The sequence below is a fragment of the Urocitellus parryii genome, chromosome 9 (genome assembly GCF_045843805.1).
Source record: "Urocitellus parryii isolate mUroPar1 chromosome 9, mUroPar1.hap1, whole genome shotgun sequence".
NCBI classification, from domain to species: domain Eukaryota; kingdom Metazoa; phylum Chordata; class Mammalia; order Rodentia; family Sciuridae; genus Urocitellus; species Urocitellus parryii.
Window position 1 is genome coordinate 12805695 of NC_135539.1, and position 19484 is coordinate 12825178.

The 19484-nt window shown below is 34.6% G+C and overlaps 1 protein-coding gene across 2 annotated transcripts in view; it reads right to left on the reverse strand.

Moving 5' to 3' along the window:
• The window catches only part of Smg1 (SMG1 nonsense mediated mRNA decay associated PI3K related kinase), a 101585-nt gene that overhangs the window by 60837 nt on the left and 21264 nt on the right, over nt 1–19484 (reverse strand). For both annotated transcript variants that reach the window (XM_026402469.2, XM_077802566.1), the window contains 10 exons: nt 15666–15829; nt 14785–14940; nt 12402–12538; nt 11071–11129; nt 9963–10176; nt 6682–6807; nt 6002–6074; nt 4634–4731; nt 3256–3429; nt 1121–1345 (listed from right to left, as the gene is read on the reverse strand). In XM_026402469.2, the coding sequence (XP_026258254.1) occupies nt 1121–1345; nt 3256–3429; nt 4634–4731; nt 6002–6074; nt 6682–6807; nt 9963–10176; nt 11071–11129; nt 12402–12538; nt 14785–14940; nt 15666–15829 (1426 nt within the window). The remainder of the gene's footprint in view (nt 1–1120; nt 1346–3255; nt 3430–4633; nt 4732–6001; nt 6075–6681; nt 6808–9962; nt 10177–11070; nt 11130–12401; nt 12539–14784; nt 14941–15665; nt 15830–19484) is intronic.

Genomic DNA, 19484 nt, shown 5'->3' on the forward strand with positions numbered 1-19484 from the left:
ATAAAAAACCTATACTTCCTGCACAATTTTTCTGTAAGCCTAAAAACTGCTCTAAAAAATAAAGTCTATTGATTTAAAAAAGAGTTAACAAAACTAAGCTATATTTCAAGGGCTTTTCACAGTGACATTAAAGTGTTTAGACATCCAAATAGGAAACATGCATTTTACAGTAAAACATGAGGATATTCTCTTTTTTTTTTTTTAACACTAGCAAAACTAGTATAACTTTGGCAGAAATGTTCTGCCGAATGTCATCTAGAATTTTCTTTAAAATAATAAACACAATTGGATGTCAGTTGTGGTGGAACGTGCCTGTAAGCCCAGTGGCTCAGGAGGCTGAGACAGGAGAAATGAAAGTTCAAGGCCAACCTCAGTAACTCAGAGAGGCCCTAGACAACTTAGTGAGACCCTGTCGCAAAGTAAAAAACCAAAAGGTCTCAACTTAGTGAGACCCTGTCGTAAAGTAAAAAACCAAAAAGCTCAGTAGTGAAGAGTCCCTGGGTTAAATCTTTGGTCTGCAAAAAAATTAAGCATAACTTTGGTATAAATATTCAGCAGAATGTCATCTAGAATATTCTTAAAAATAACAAATACAGTTGGAGATGAAGGGCCGCAATGAGGAGGCAGGGTTAGCAGCCTAGATGAAACCAGATGGGCCATGTGTTTCTAATTATAGAAATGGAGTACCAAGTATGCAGCAATCCAATATGCTATTCCATTTTTTAGTGTTTTAGAATGATCATAATGAAAGGTGGGAGTTATTTATGGTTAAGAAATTAAAGGAATAAAAACTATCAAAGAAGTTTTATATGGAAAACAAAACGCAACAGTCTTTCAAAATAGCTATCAAGTACTTTCTCTCATATAGAACATATTAGGGGTATTGAAGAGGCTGAGATGGGGAAAAAAAAAAAGGTAAAGCTATGCTGAGATGAGCTATTTCTATAAGGAAACATATACTAGAAAAAAAGCCTACAAAATTATAAAAATAAGACTTTTCAATGCACTAAAAAAAAAGTCATTAATAAATTTTTAAAGCCCATAATTTCTTCCACACATATTTAAATTTAAGGGCCTAAATAAACATATTAAAAAGCAGCAAAAACAATAATTCACATACCAATGTGAGTAAATTCAAGACTGAGATGATATAATCAGTACCACAAGTCTGGCAATTCTCCAGTTGGTCTAATCCATATGTAATGACCATGTCACAATGTATAGTCATGCTAGGATCCAAGCTGCCGAGCAAAACACCAACACACTCATTAGCAGCTGTCAACACAGCCTCAGAAAAAAACACTTGGTTTGCAGCCGTCACACATCTCATTACTCTGTACAGAACCTGCAAATGGGGAAAACAAGCAGCTTTTTAAAAAAACTCACATGCTTCCACAAAGCAAGAAAATATTTTCTATTTAACTCAGCTTCAACTGAAAATTAACTTCTTTTCTTGCCAGGAGTCTCTCAATCTCCTAGATCTCAGTAGCTGAGTAATAAGAGTATCTTTACTACTTAATGCAAACAGTGAAAAATCCCCAAAGTATTATTGTGACAGAAAATGGAATCTGCCATCTGTATATTACCCTTCTTCATCTCTCCCCAAAGTCACAGCATGGCTAATGCTCAGAGTCTTCATAATATTAACATGGGATAACCTGCTCACACTTACTGAAATGTAGCTCTTCAACTTATGGTCATCAATCTTTTAAAACTAGACACCCAGTTCTCCTTAAGCTAGCAGTGATGTTCACATGCTGATGCTTGCTAGGCAAGTGCTCTCCCACTGAGTTATGCCCCCAGCCCCTGATGATCTCTTCTGAAAAGTAAGCATTTCTATGCTTGCCACATAATACCTATTAAGGATTATAAAAATCAGGTAATTTCTGATACACACACACACACACACACACACACACGCAAATTCTGAATTGTAATGGTCAACACTTATGTACCAAATTTCCAATAAAAATAACTTAGGAAAGAAAATAACAGAACAAGCTGATATTGAAAAATATTTCTGTAATAGTCAATAGCAACTACATACAGGATTTTTTTAAAACCTATACAAAGATTCTGTTAAAATCATTCACAAATGCCTAAAAGACTCTCATTTTTATAATATATTTAATATGTCCCCTTCCTTTCGTTTTACATCTGAGTTAAATGCCCTAATTTCAACTTCAACAGTCTTCAAACAACCACCTTTTAAACAGTAAAGGGTAAACAAATATGAAAACCATTTTGATCAGATTTTAAACGGTTTAATATATAACATGAAGGTTTAACTATCTTTAGCCTCTAACATTTCTGCTCTAATATACAATTAACTCACCAAGAACTATATATAATATCCCATTTTATTTAGCATATATATATATATATATATATATATATATATATATATATATATATGTAAATACACCTAAAAGCTAATGTTATATCCAAACAGTAAAGTTTTAATCATTTAGATTGAATCTTTTCTGACTATATGACATGTTGGTCTACTTTGATATTCAAACAGAGTACACTGGGGTTCATTTCTCCTCTATTAAAAACTGAACCACTCACTAGACTGCAGTGCAACTAAGACTTGGGATCATTGTGTGACAAACTGGCTTTTTTTTACCGCCAGCCTCAGACTACCATGTATTTTCAATTTATGTATCTTTAGACTTTAATGTCAGGCTATCAAAAGATACAATGAGTTTCATCCTGTAAGCTCAAATAAAATTCATTTGAGGCTCTCTTTTTAATATTTTTTAATTGTTGATGGACCATTTTTTTTATATGTGGAGCTGAGAATTGAATCCAGTACCTCACACATGCTAAGCAAGCATTCTATCACTGAATCACACACAACCCCAGCCCCAAATTTGAGGCTGTTTATAGTACACTATTCTTAATATGTTGAAAAGCTAAAAAAAAACACTCAATAATTTTAAAACAAAATAATTGGTACATTTTAAAAAAAGAATAAACAGATCTTTCATAGATCAATTTATTTATTTGTGAAAGATCTCCTAAAAGAAAACTTTGTGAACATTTAAAATTCCAGAGTGGTACTTTTTTATGGTGTGGGAAGTGGGCTAGAGTGGGTTTCCTTGCTTTTCTGGCTTAGAAAATAACCAGGCACATATATCATACATGATAAACAAATGCAAGGTTAGTAACAGTTCACTAGGTATGAGAAGCATTCACAACACAAAACAATTTTCCTTTTGAACAACACCTGAAATTCTTAAAGACACTTACATCTGTTACATATGCCTCAGTAATTGGAGGACCCCGAATTGGGCTGAATCGTTCCCCAATGCTCCTCACCACAGTGCTAAATACTCGGAGAAGCGCTGCCAGCTTTGGTAATGATACTGATGGGGGAGGAACGTCTTCATCCACTGATTCCCCAGAGGCCACATGGCTGAGATCCTAGATATGAATTAACAGCATTCTTATTTAACCAGTATTTTTAATTTTTAAAAAACCTCCCATTTGTTAGTTAATTAACTTCACAATAGATTTTCACAAATTAAGAGAAAAAAATACTTATGACTCCAGATATAAAAATGGGTTTGTTTTATTTAAATAAACCCAGGTGAAACCAAATAGATTAAGGAAATACTCCCTACACCAACACATAGGCATTGAGAAAGACAATAGAAAATATACTATAGTTAAACATAAATGGAACTAGAAATCTTTGTCATTTCTAAATTGGTTTTCTGCTAATATCTTATTTTAGGTACTCCTTTAAGCCACGTACCAAAACCTAGGTATTCCACACCAATATTATGCCCAGGAAAAGTAAAGAGAGAGCATTAAAAATTATAAGACTAGTCTACAGTTGTATCACCTACCTGGGGAAATAAGATACACTCAAAGGAAAAGATTATCTAATGAAATATTAGAACCAATATATTATCTACACATACTTTAGCACTAAAAAAACAACAGAGAATTAAATATTATGGAACCCCCAAAAAAGTCTTTACAAACTACACAGGTGTCTTTTGAAAGGAAGACCAGCTATAAAGGGGGGCCAGGAATAAATACATTCATTCTACATGTTGGAGGCAAAGAAAAAAATGTGGAAGCAAAATATTCCCTTGCTCTGCTCTGAAAGAAAGGAAACATCAGCACAGGTAAAAAGCAGTGAAATCCTATTGGCTAGAAGTAGTAAAGGCATTTAAAAAAAAAAAAAAAAAAGATGAGGCTGTTTTGATGGGAGCACTTATACAGCCGCACAACCTGGACGAAGCCAAGGCTTAGATCCCCTAATGTGTGAGAGCAAAGTCTTTAGGGATCCCCCACCACCACCCGCAAAAGCATCAATTTGCCTTACTTTTAAGATTCTTTTGGTAATAAAAATAAGAATGAACTTCAGAAAATATATTATGAAAAATACTAGCTATCGAGTATTTCAAGTTTTGCAAAACATCATGCCTGTAACTTTTCTTATAGCCTTTCTGATAGCTAGAAAACAATATTTCAATGGTCTTGTAATTTCTGCTTAAATGTCAGGTGGCTTACATTATTTTCAAGTAAGTCTAGCACTGTTTTGAGACTTCTGTTTTTCATTTTTATTTATTTTTCCTTAACTGGCATTTTAAGAATTAACTTTCCAGATACTCACCTCAGCATATGCCTCCATGTCTTCTAGAAACTGACCAAGAAGAGTGGTAGAAAATGCAAGATCAGCTACCCAAAATGGCTCCAAACTCTGCAACCACCCTTGGAATCATATAAGAAATGTTAAAGAGTAGGCAAAATCAAAATTTAAAAGTGATTCAAGAACCTTGTTTTAAAGGTATCTAGTTTCCTTTCTTTCTGGCAGTACTGGAGATTGAATTAGAATCTCACACATACTAGGCAAGTGTTATACCACAGAGCCAAATTCCCAGTCCTCTTTGAGAAACAGGCTGGCTAAGTTGCAGAGGATGAACTCAAACTTGTAATCCTCCATCTCAACCTCCAGGATTATAGAAATGTGCCACTGTGCCCAGCAAGGTATTGGATTTTTAAGTTGCCTACCCTTAAAAACACGCCTTACGTCATAAAATTAGAACAGCTAACTATTAAACATGCTGTTCTGATCATGATTAAAGGCATTTTTCAGTGCTGCAGAAATAAACAATCTTCAGAAATTAAAATATAAATCTCATGCTCTTTTTTTTAAGCAGATTTAACATCTATATTGTCACTACACACGATTCAGACTTAAATACCAATATGTACCATAAACCTGGCTTTCTTTTCTTTTATTTATTCATTTAGTTTTAGTTTTAGGTGGACACAATGTCTTTATTTTGCATTTTTATGTGGTGTTGAGGATCCAACCCAACGCCCTGCGCATGACAGGCAAGCACACGACCGCTGGAGCCACATCCCCAGCCCTCAACCTGGCTTTCTAACCCAGGGCCATGTCTAGCTATCAAAAGTGTGAAAATGAGATCAGCCATTCTCACTAGCAAGTCCTATTTTCAGCACTTTACAGCACCAAGTAAGCTAAGAGGAACTATAGCACATGGCTGACATGTGAAAATCAGTAGTGCTATCATTCATGGAAGTCGAAAACAAACAAGCAAAACCATAAACATTTCTTTATCATTTATGACAATTCTCTACACTCATCCTTTCTCTTTTTTCACCTCTGAAGAAAAGAAAAAAAAGAATCACAAATAACCAAGATAGTCCATCTTAAATTTCAGGATATTGTGACCACCTATCTTTTCCTCCATGCTACAAATGATTCATGGTTAGCCCTTTCAATTTCTCATAGATACAACATTACACTCTATTCTCCTACCCACTACTAACTACACAATTTTACTTCGAAAAAATCAATTTAACTAACATACAATGCTCAATTCTGATAACCACAAAATTCCCTCAAGCCATGATTTTTCTTGAATTAGGAAGAAATGGTCTAACAGCTGGTCTTTGGAAGACCCTAACTCCTTCCCACAGTATTTAAAAGACTAATATATGCGAAAAGACTTACCAGACACCTGCTGTGTGAGTGAAGGTTTCTGAGTATGATCTATGTGCCATCCAACTAATATATCAACCGTATCCTTGATGAAGACAAAAAAGGAAAAAGCAAATTATTTGAAGGTGAACCAAATCATGATTTTAAAAGACTCTGTTCTTGGGCTGGAGATGTGGCTCAGCGGTAGCGCGCTCGCCTGGCATGCGTGCGGCCCAGGTTCGATCCCCAGCACCACATACCAACAAAGATGTTGTGTCCGCCGAGAACTAAAAAATAAATATTAAAAATTCTCTCTCTCTCTCTCCTCTCTCACTCTCTCTAAAAATAAAATAAAATAAAAGACTCTGTTCCATCTACTTCTTCTATCTGTGAACCAAATCATGATAAAAAACTCTGTTCCATCTACTTGACATTACAGAAACTTAGTGGAAGAGAGAGATGGGAAAATAAAGGAACGCAGCTATGACAGTGATACAATTTTTATCTTCTTCGAATATCTTTAGGCATCAATGTCAGAAAGAAAAATACAGTTGGTACTATTTATAAAAGTAATACTATTACACCACTCAACCCTGGACTCAAATCTCTGTTTATAGTTAAGGGAGGCAGAAGCATCATTTTCTGATTCCCCAATTCCTCACACACAAACATCCCCTCAGCCCAACCTAAGAGAAGAAAAGTGGGGAACTCACCCGAAAATTAGTGCTGAAAATATGAGGGTAACATCGAGCCACCAAAAGAATGCACTTAACACATTTGCAAAGTAATTCTGGTGTATCCACATTTTCAAGAATGGACTGCAGGCTGGTCATTACAAGCTTAAAAATAAAAGTCAGAGGCCATGAACATTCAATAAAGTAGGAAGAAAACATGGAAATGGATTCATTATTTACTGGGACTATATCTAAAATTGATTATGATACTGAAGAAAATAAATTCTATGGTCTTACTTAAAAGTAAAAAAAAAACATCTTATCCCACAAAGACATAAGGTTGAAAAAAAATACTGTTCTCTATTTTAATATCAATTAACATTATGCCTTTAATATCAATTAAAGTTAGTTCTAAGTAACGTTACTCATAAGTGCTTCATTTATTACCCTGGCTGTGACTATTCCAAAGTACAAAAAGTTAAGATGTGCTTGGGAACTGCAGAAAGAATCACAATTATGTCCCAATTTAAAATGTAGGTCAAATTTTATGCAATTAATGCTTTAGAGCAAAGTTTATACCATTGGTTTCCAATAAGAATCAATCAGAGGCTTCGCATGGCCATCACCATAAAAGACATGCAGGTTCATGTTACCACTATAAATGTTATCAAAATAACTACAGGGAATATCACTGACAAAATATTTTACAGCTTTTAAAACCTGTTCCCCAAAATGAAGATGTATATATGTTTACAACACTTTCATAAAAGAAAGCTACAAATAAATACATAAGAAATGCTAGAATTAGAAAACCACCATTTTGCAATAGCCAATGTTACACTCCAAAACCTAAAAGAATATCAATAGATGATAAAACTTATTGAGTGAAACACTACTAAAAAAACAGGATGTTCAGAAGGTCTCAAGGAATCCAGTCCATACTGTTACTCCAAAAGAAAAATAAACTTTCACAATAGGAAGGTGTTGTGGTCATTCCATCAATCAGGTGATCAAACTCTGCATGTGTGACTAATATCTATGTGCTATCCAACTAACATATCAACTGTATACTATTTGCCATCTGGTGTGATGCAACAATCAGAATGAAACTTTGACTTGAATCATTAAAAAATAAGATGACAAACTTAAAAAGTAAATCATACTGCTCCACACAAAAAGATATGGAGAACATAAATCAAAAATAAAAAGGCATATCACCAAAGATAACACTTGTCTTTTGAATTGGTCTTGGATCAGATAGCTCTAAAAGACATCTTATGAGCAATTGTAGCCAAACACTGTAGTGCACATCTATAATCCCAATGACTTAGGAGGCCAAAACAGAGGGATCTCAAGTACAAAGTCAGCCTCAGCAACTTAACAAGGTCCTAAGCAACTTAGCAAGAAAGACCTTTTCTTAAAAACTAAATAAGAAGAGGTGGGTCTATAACTCAGGGTAGAATCCCCTGGTGCTCATTCCCCAGTACACCCCTTCACACATAAAAGGAACAATTACAGAAATCTGAATTATAGACTATGTATGTAATAAAAAACTCATTTTCTTATATAATATTGCTGTTACACAGACTGCCTAATTCATAGGAGATGCATACTGAAAGAAACATGGTGTGAATTGTCATGAGTATAATTTATCTTCAAATGGTTCAACTAAAAAGTGTTGTGTATGTGCTGCCTGTATATCACATGTGTTTATAAGTGTCAGAGCACCAGGAGCTGTGGCGCATGCGTATAATCCCAGCTAGTACAGAAGCTGAGGCAGGAGAATTGCAAATTTGAGGTCAACCTAGACAATTTAAAGAGAACCTATCTCAAAATAAAGATAGAAAGGACCAGAGATGTAGCTCAGTAATAGGGTGCTTGCCTAGCACACACAGCACCCTGGGTTCAATCACCCCCCCCCCCCCCGCAAAAAAATTGTAGAAATAAAACTATAGCATTAATATGTGGGGGCTGGGGAATGTAGCTCAGTGGTAGGATTAGTAGCATGGATAAGACTCTGAGTTTAATCTCCAGTACCCCCCCAAAAAAAAAAAAAGCTAATACATGACAAATCTAGAGGAAGTATATATGGGTATTTACTGGTCTAAATGTTCTCCTGAAGATTTGAAATTTTTCAAAATACATAGTTAGGAAATATTCATAATATAAAAGCTGCATGTAAAATAAGCCCAACTTTATGTTATACTCTTTAGTTACAGATAATTATTTGAAACATTCCTAAAATTGTGCTAAGAACTTCTATAACTAGGGAAAAAGATAATTTTCAAAAAGCAGAATTATTCCTTATATCTGATTTTTTATAAAAATGAAAATAAACTAAAAAAGCAAATAAAAAATGTCATATACTCTAAAAACCAAAACTCCAATTATAAAAACATTACCTCAACAAAAATTTAATTAAAAACTTGCTGAAAACTAAACTGAGGCCAGGCATGGTGGCACACGCCTGTAATCCCAACTACTCAGGAGGCTGAGGCAGGAAGATCACAAGTTCCAGGATAGCATGGTCAACCTGGTGAGAGACTCTGTCTCAGAAAATAAAAGGGACAGGGACAGACCTCAGTGATAGAGCACATCCCTTGGGTTCGATCCCTGGTATTGCCTTAAAAAAAAAAAAACAGATAAATTGAGAACTAGCTTTTTAAAATAAATATATATATATATATATATATATATATATATATATATTTTAGTTGTAGGTGGACACACATATTTTTCTTTCTTTCTTCTTTTTTAATGTGGTGCTGAGGATCGAGCCCAGTGTCTCACATGTGCTAAGTGAGCACTCTACCACTGAGCTACAGCCTCAGCCCAGAACAACCTTTAATACGTTCAGATACATAAAAGCAAAATAAAACTAAGTAAAGCTAGTATTCTTTTATATAAAAAAGTTTTTAGATCACTTGGATTAAGAATTTTTGACATTTTATCAAGCCTAAAAAGCCTTAGAAACAAGGTGTAATGTTTAGTTTCTGTCTCCCTCAAAAAATGTGAGGCCCACTCCTTCCAACTCTCCTGGTTGGAGTTCGTACTTTCGAATCTGTAGATCATGCTAGCATTAAGTAACTTCAAAGGAAAGTTTCTAAAAAGCGAAAAGACAAAATTTTCTAAAACTTACTTTAACTATCTTTACTATGTACCCTTTACCCAAACTCAGAAAGAAAAATCTCATTTACATGCTGTTTACAACCAGTAGATAAAGTCCCATTCTGTTTCCTTTCCTTATGCTCCCCTACAAGGACATTTTAAGGTCAATTTTTTTCCCAAGCACATCACTTGTTTTCCCCCCTCATCCTTACCTGCATTACAGATGAAAAGGCTTTCTTTTCTCCTACAGTCTCTAGTGCTTTGTAGGTGGCACATAAGTAGAGGAGTTTAACTTCATCTTTTGCAGATGAGCTAAATTTACTAAAAATCCATTTGAAGATCTTCTCAGCCTCATAGCTTAAAGAAGCACAAAGAAGGCCAAGACAGCAAGCTCCCTCCTGTCTCAATTCCTGAAGCAATTTGCTACTGTTGATTTTAAAGCAAACAAAATAAAACACATATAAAAGGCATAAGACTTCAAAGATAACAAGAATGACACATCTTACAAAGAATGTTTCAGATATTTTTTAAAATTTAAATTTTTTCATTAAAGTTCAAATTACATAAAAGGCTGAAATTTTACAAATCTAAATACTGTATTCTTTTTATTCTTTAGAGCTCAAAAGTATCTTTGTCAGACATTACATTTTCTTTTACAAAATCAATTATTAACAAACTGTAAGTAAAGGCTCAGAAGTGCTAAAATTCAGGCTTCAAATTCCATTTCAAACTAAATGATTCACAGAAAACAGCAGTAACAAATGAAAAAACACAATATAAGTAACTCCATTACTTATATTATTCAATATGTAAGGACTATAAAAATGGGAAATGGGAAGCTAAGTATATAATATCTAAAAAATTAAAAATAAATTTAAAAGGACAATATCATTAACTTACCCATAATATTGATAAGCAACTACATAAAATAAAACTATGAAAAGGTAAGCAAGGTCTATGACCTCCTACGTTCTGGGTGCTTTCCAATACTGCCTATTTTGCTCATAGAAGGAATCTCCTTTTTACCTCCATTCTCTAAGCAGTTACAAAATTCCCTAGTTTATAAAATCTAATCCCATTCATTCATGCCTGTGTTAAGAGTGTGCACCATTCCACAAATCGATGTTCACTCCAACTGCCAAATTAGAAAATATTCCCTTTTAAGTGGATTCCTTTGGTACAACAGTAACATATAAATACCACAGATAAAGATGACACGAGGACTCCATAAAACATCAAATATGTTTATTATAAATAAAGTCAGTGATGTATCCTGTGTATATTTTTTAAAGTCAATTAAATGTAACCATATTGACTTACCTTTCATTAAGCACATCATGTACAGCAGCCAAGATATTATCCAATTGCTTCACTAGTACCTTTAAAAAAAAATAATAAACCTTTAATTCCTATGCTTTAAACAATAACATTTGTAGTTTGTTTTCACTTATCTTCCACTCCAAATTATAATTAGAAGTACCTTAGTTTCCTTATTATTCCCAGATCCCAATGAGAATATAACAGCAATGGCGTGTTTCCCTTCAGACTATAAAAGAATTTATCCATTGGAAACAATCATAATCATCAATGGAGGGAGAAAAACAAAGTCAATAAAGTAATAAGGTCAAATGTCAATGGCAACATGGTGGGTGTAAGAGGTCCACTGTAAAATTCTTTGCTGTACATCTAAAACTTTTCATAATAAAATGTGCAGGAAGGAAGAACCTGCTGTGAACCAAATGTTGTTTTTGCCTCTCTACACTATTTTTTATTAGTTTTCTCATGCCCTATATCAATTTAACTTTATAAAATTACTTAAATGAATAAAATTTTCTAATTGTACTGAACTTTTTTTTTTGAAAGAGTTTTTCCATTTCCTTAATCCTGGTCACAAACCAAACTAACAAGAACAAAATATGGGGCTGGGGATGTGGCTCAAGTGGTAGCATGAGTGCGGCCCGGGTTCGATCCTCAGCACCACATACAAAACAAAGATGTTGTGTCTGCCAAAAACTAAAAAAAGTAAACATTAAAAAATTCTCTCTCTCTCTCTCTTTAAAAAAAAAAAAAATATGTACGCTGTACCTTCATTTCACATATGAAAAACAGATATTCTGTTCTGGAATAGCAAAAAAAAAAAAAAAAAAAACGGAGGACAACAGAATTACGCAAGAAAACAAATGTGCTAAAAATTAAAGCACTACTGGGCACAGTGGCACATGCTTGCAACCCCAGCGGCTCTCTGAGACTGAGGAAGGAGGATCACGAATTCAAAGCTAGCCTTAGGAACTTAGTGAGGCCCTAAGCAGCTCAGTGAGACCCTTCTTTAAATAAAATATAAAAAAGGGCTGGGGATGTGGCTATGTGGTTAAGCACCTCTGAGTTCAAACTATAGTAACCACCATCCCAAATTAAAGCACTTTATTGCCGAAGGCATCAATATGGATCCAACAATTGTCAGAAGCAGATAAATTACACATTAGGGGTCATTAGGTTCTATAACAGAAGCCAGATAAGTGTGAGATAGAAATCTGCATTTATTTTTCCCTCAGAAACAAACCCTTTCCCTTCTCAAACTGCTCCGGATAGTAATAACTAGTTTATTACACAAACATAGAAATGACCAACAATTCCAAACACACTGCACTCACCAGCTTATTTTCTGGCTGCTGAATAAATTCTTTCAACTGCTTTACAGTAGCCAGTCTTCGGTCTCTGTCGTCTTCCCGGGTGATCCTCCGAAGAAGATTCGACAGTCGAGACTCATCAGAATAAGACATCGATCGCTCTGAATACAAAAACATTTTGTTGCCTACTAAATATAAATAAACATACTAAGTGTATAGCCCAAATATTTTAAAGTACCTCAAAAACCATCATCTCCAGATTTTTCATTCAGAAACAACACATGCAGTTCCTGTCACTATTCTGTTCATTTCTATCCATCAAGCTATATCAAGAGTGCCTAGACACAGATCCATGAACCCTCAATAAAGATTGCTAAAGGAAAGACGAATGAAAACTCTTAAGCAAACCAAATACCTCATTCCAAAGGTCCAAAGAAAGGTTCTGAAATAATTTTCTTTAGGTCCATGCCAAGCTGTTTTCAACATTCTGATAAAAAAGAGTGGGTAGCCAGGCATGGTGGTACACTACACTTCAAGACCAGCTGAGGTAACTCAGTGAGACCTATCTCAAAAAATAAAATACAACAACAAAAAAAGAGAAGGGGGATAAAGGATTTCTACAAGTTAGGGATGATGACTCGATCAAGTAAATAGGTTGTATGCTTTAGTTTCTCATCTAGATAAACCCTGGAAGAAACCTCTTATTCACACTATCATTTTTCTAAGACAAGGCCTAGGCAAATTGCAACCACACATGGAGTTCAACAAATGTCTAATTACCACCAACCATATGCAAGACATGCTATCACTAGAAAAGTGACAAACCAGACCTTTCTTCTCTTATTTTTTCATGATAAGAAAAAGCACAAACACTCAAACAGTGCTAATATTAATAAAAATATATGTAAGGACAAAATTTTAAAAGAAAATTTTTAGTTGTGCTATTTACCATGACTAGCCATGTAGCCTAAACAACAAACCACATCAAACAGTGTGACAGTTTCATTTTTCTGTGAAGTGTATAAAGAAAATTGGTAATCCCTCTCAAAAGGGGAACCTACCATCTGGGAAAATAAACAAGATTTTTACAAATCTCTAGCTCATACAATAGTTCAATAAAAATAGACATTGAAGTGTCATTAGGTTATCATCTGGGACATCTACTCTATTTATAATGCTATAACCATCAAACTGTATATCGGTGAGCCTGTGGGGAAGAAGAATTGAACCAAATTAACTTTTTAAAACAAACTCTTTTTTGTTGTTGTAGTTAACTGTTTTTATTTGAGATAGGTCTCACTGTGTTACTTAGGCTGGTCTTGAACTAGTGTACCACCATGCCTGGCTACCCACTCTTTTTATCAGAATATTGAAAACAGCTTGGCATGGACCTAAAAAAAATTGTTTCTGAACCTTTCTTTGGACCTCTAGAATGAGGTATTCTGTTTGCTTAGGATTTTTCATTCATCTGTCCTTCAGAATCACATTCTAGCTTCTAGGATATTTTAAATTAAAAGCTTCACGCTACTAACAATATAGCCTTTAGCTCAGCCACTCTACTTCTGAAATCGTACCAAGAGAAATCATTTTTAAAAAGCTATATGCTGGCCAGGCATGATAGCACACACCTTTAATCGCAGGTACTCAAAAGCTAAGGCAGGAAGAGTGCAAGCTCAATGCCAGACTGAGCAATGTAGAGTAGCTCAAAGGTAGAATGCTGCTGGGTTCCACCCCCAGTGCCATAAAAAAGAAAAAAAACTTCTAAAGTATACACAAAAAAATAACAGGGCTGGGGCTATAGCTCTGTGACAGAGCACTTGCCTAGCATGTGTGAGGTACTGGGTTCGATCCTTAGTAACACATAAAAATAAATAAAATCATTCTGTCAATCTACAACTATAAAAATAAATAAATAAAATAAAGAACAAAAAGTTATGTGTACAAAGATGTCCACCAAGATACACACCCACAAACTAGGGAGAAAAAAGTGATATAAGTGTCCAAAGAGTGATTCCAATAAAGAATAAATCTCAATTTATTCTAGCACGTGCAAGGCCCTGGGTTCGATCCTCAACACCACATAAAAATAAATAAATAAAATAAACTTACTGTGTCCAACTACAACTAAAAAATAAATATTAAAAAAAAAAAGAAAAGGCCCACTCTATATTTAAGACTTGCTATATATACTACCCATTCAGTACTCATAAAAAGCAAGGAAACCCTGTAAGATCTTTATCCAGTCTTCTAAACTTTTTTGCAGGAAATGAATAGTTCACAGGAAACAAACATAAACAAGTGCCACCTGCATGTTTTATAACTTACAATAAACTAATCAGCTTACACTTGTGCTTAGGGTGAGAAATAAGGCATCATCAGTGTTTGTCCCCAGCTTTCCCCACCTTACCCTGTGATTTCCTCATGTCTTTGGTGGCTAATGCACGACTGCCATGCTGAACACTGGTGAACTCAGGGCTGGTCACATTGTTAACTCTCAGCTCTTGCCCCAACGACTTCCGACCATAAGTATTTTCCCCAGATCCTCCATTGACACTGTAGCCACCTTGAAAAACAGCAGAGTAACTTATTATTTTATTTTAACAGAGTGCTTTGTTTCACTCTGTCCCAGACAGTTCAGGATCTTCTTATCCATCCACAATTCAACCAACCTTTGTTTCTCCCAAGTATTCCCTATGCTGCTGGTTTTGAAACCATTTTAATTCCTTCAATGAAAGATAAGCAAAGAAATGAAAACTAAATTAAGTCAAATTTTGCACATTGTTTAAAAACATTTTAAAAGTCTAGAGGAGAAACTATGTGGAAGAACTTCAGTCTTAATAATAATATTGTATATTTTGGCAAATACACAATGCATTTATGTGTATTAAAATATTTAAATCTTAAAAATAATGAAGTGCGGCTGGGGATGTGCCTCAATTGGTAGCGCGCTCGCCTAGCGTGCGTGCGGCCCGGGGTCGATCCTCAGCACCACATACAAACGAAGATGTTGTGTCCGCCGAGAACTAAGAAAAAATAAATAAATGTTAAAATTCTCTCTCTCTCTGTCCCCCCCTCTCTCTCACTCTCTCTTTAAAAAAATAATAATAATAATAATGAAGTGGATAAACTTATGAAGTTTTTAAAAATAAGACTGTATTTTAAACATAGCAGAACAGAGCTGAGAAGAACAAAGAAGGAAAGGGAAGGCAGGTAGGTAAAAAAAAAAAAAAAAGAAAGAAAAGAATAGAAACTAAAAATATGCCTCTAGAAGTAAGAAAATTTATATACCCTTTTCGTCATTCTGTATGTCAGCATGGACTCTGGTATCATCGTGCCTTTGCCGAGACACCACAGCTGAATTTGAAGGTTGCAGTCCATAAGAGGAAGAACCACCCCTATCTCTGGCTGAAGAATATTTTAAATTATCCGGGTCGGCTGATGCACTATCAGTTCTGTAAAAACAGAAAAGAATAAGATTAGAACTTTAAATAAATATTTTAATAACCAAAACCATAAATTTTTCTTTTATACAAGCCACTCTCTTTTCCCTATCTTTTATATTCAACCAGTACTATTATATTATATACATTTATTCATTTGACTAGTAAGTCTTTCTACTGGAAAGAGATTAATTGTTGATGGATGAATTGCCAGTTATTAAGTCTTTTATTCTAAAAATCCATTTAGAAACATGAATGACTACCAGAATTAGGGTGAGCAATTCATCCTAGTTTTCTCTAGACTTTACTGGTTTTAGCACTGTAAGTCTCCTGTCCCAGGTAAAACAGGATGTGGTCACCCTGGTCCAGGATTTTTTTCTCACACTGTGATTTTAAAAAGTAATTCTTCCTAAAGGCTGGGGTTGTGGCTCAGTGGTAGAGCACTAGTCTTGCATGTGTGAGGCACTGGGTTTGATCCTCAGCACCATGTAAAAATATATAAAGGTATTGTGTCCATCTATAATTAAAAATTTTAAAAATTCTTCCTAAACTGGGTGTGGTGGTACCTGCCTGTAATTACAGCAACTGGAAAGAGTGAGGCAGGAGGATCACAAGTTAGAGACCAACCTAAGCAACTTAGTAAGTAATACTTGGTCTAAAAAAAAACACAATTCTTCCTAAACTGATTAAGAGTTAATCAGTAAAAACAACAACAAAAAAATTCAGTCTTTTTCAATCATACAAATAAAAAACACTGGAAGCACATGAGGCAGGGACAATGTGTTGACTAACTACTACATATTTAAAAGTATTCTATCAATGTGTCCTAAACTCTCAACTGAATCCTTAATTATGTGGTGCGAAAACACAGAATGATATTTGAAAGCAAGCTCAAATAGGACAAAGAACACATTAGCTGCAAAATAAGATTATGTTTATGCACTGTAATATCAAAGACCTCACTGAAGATGTCTTAACTGTAAAGAATACCAATTAAATTACAAAAAGGGAGAAAACAAAGTTTTAAGAAAATAAAGCTGACTCTGAATGCTGTGGTCCATAACCTACATAAGCATTATTTAAAATAATACTTGATCCTTAGATATTAACAAACAAGTGGTATAGCCCAGGGTAAAATTAGCATCCTTATGCACAAGTATCTGCTCTTGTCTGCTCTATGCCTTCATTGCCTCATCAGTAAAAAAGAGAACAAAGCTAACAAAATTTCTCGTGAATCTTAATTCTTCCAACCATCAATCACAAAAATGTCAGGAAAGAAAACAAAAAAAATTTTTTTTGGTAGCATGTGAAAAAAATACAAATAAGTAGTTGCTCTCCTACTGATTTTCTCCTGGAAGAAAAAAAAAATCACTTCTGGCCGCGCACACCTGTAATCCCAGCAACTCGGGAGGCTGAGGCAAGAGGATCATAAGTTCAAAGCCAGCCTCAGCAACTTACTGATGAGGCCCTCGGCAACTTCAAGAGATCCTGTCTCAAAATAAAATATAAAAAGGGCTGAGGATGTAGCTCAATGAGTGCCCTTGAGTACAATCCCAATATGGAGGGAGGGGAGGTCACTTCTATATTTATTTAAAACATCTTCTGAATCTACAATCATTTTGGAAAAGTTTAGGATACTGGAAAGGGCAGAAACTATTCTAATACTTCCATGAGTAAAAATGATAGCTTGTACACATATTTCATTTAGTTTACTATCCCTTCCTTGCTCCCATCCGCAAAAATACTTAACATGAAACTGCATAAGCTCAATCAGCTGGACACCTTAGCCTGTATTATTACAATCACTGTTGATATAGCGCAGACCACAGGTGCATCCTGGTACAAGTCTAAAAGCATTGTAAAGGCTTTCAACCTGAAACTTACTAAAATTCTACAACCTAGCTAATTAAAATACAGCTCTAATTAATAGATATCTTTTTCAAATATTCAAAGTTCACTTGTTTATAGACAAAGCTAAGTATCAAAACATGGGAAAATAAAATCTATGGAATTTCAAGAAAAAATATATGAGGATATTTTCTAAGTATACTAAATCAGTAAACATTAACACTCAATGGCACCTAAGAACTTTTTTCAACTAATGAAAAGACATTCTCCATGTATCTAAAAATAGCATAAGCAACATACAGTTATAAGACCAGGCCTGGTGGCACATGCTTGTAATCATCCCAGCTACTCAAGAGGCTGAAGCAGGAGGATCTCAAGCTCAAGGCCAGACCAGGAAACTTAGCAAGACTCTGTCTCAAAATTAAAAAAAAAAAGGACTGCAGGTGCAGCTCTAGTAGAATGCTCCTGGGTTCAGTCCTCAGCACTGGGGGCATCAAAAAAAAAAAAAAAAAAAAAAAAAAAAAAAAAAGGCACATCTATAATAAACCATAATACACCATATCATTACTTTCTGAAATAAAAAGGGAGGGGCTGGGGTTGTGGCTCAGCACTAGAGTGCTGGCCAAACACATTCAAGGCCCTGGGTTCGATCCTCAGCACCACGTAAAAATAAATAAATAAAATAAAGGTATTGTGTTCAACTACAACTAAAAAAATATATTTTTTTTTAAAAAAAGAATAAAAAGGGAGCTCATAAGTTTTTATGATAGGTTTTGAATTCTATATAAATGACACCTAACACAACCTAGAAAAGCTATTAATAAATGAACAAATAAAATAACAAGATTAATTCTGAAATACAAAGATAACTGAAGTCTACCAATACTTAAACATGACTTCACTTTCTGTTTTCATCATCACCTATACTAACCTAACTATTAAGAGTTAAATATCTGTATCATTTTTGGTGACATAGTAGTAACATAAGGCAGTAGAGAACACAAGTTAAAAAAAGACATGGGCTCAAATCCCAGCTCCAACACTAAAAAGGTACATGTGCCTCTGCACAAATTACTTCATCTCTAGGCCTTGGTTGCCTCTTGCATAAAATGGGGGCTAACAGTTATCTAAGTTTATTGTGAGGCTTAAACAAGATAATGAATTTTTAAATACTTTAGCTTATAGAGTACATTAAGAGTTACTATAATAACAATAAAAAATAAACTCAAGGTTAGCTGCATAATAGACAATGTACAAGCAGTTCATGAGTGTGTGAACAGAAGCAAAAGCTTTTACACTATACAAAAACTTATTTTAAAATTTTCACTGAAGAAATTAAGCAATTTACCACTATCAAGAAATTTCTAACTAGTATGAATCTGATTTCAAACTAAACGTATAAAACCAGAAGCATCTTCCCAATTTGCTAGAAATATTAGGTATAAATCCCATGAGTGGGCTGGGGCTGTGGCTCAGTGGTAGAGCGCTCACCTAGCACGTGTGAGACCCTGGGTTAGATCCTCAGCACCACATATAAATAAATACAATAAAGGTATTGTGTCCACCTACAATTTAAAAATTATTTTTTTAAAAAATCCCATGAGTTATAAGAAGATTTTTTTTGACCCAACAATTAGGGTTTTCAAAAATACAACAACAAAAAAATTCACTATAATCACTGACTCAGAGCTGCCTAAAAACTGCCTAGACGCCAAGTTCTTTTAATACAAATCGATCAAAACATTTCCAACCAGAATTTAGGTCATAAATATTCTGAACCCCAAAGCACAGCATTATATGAAATCTCTATTTTTATAAT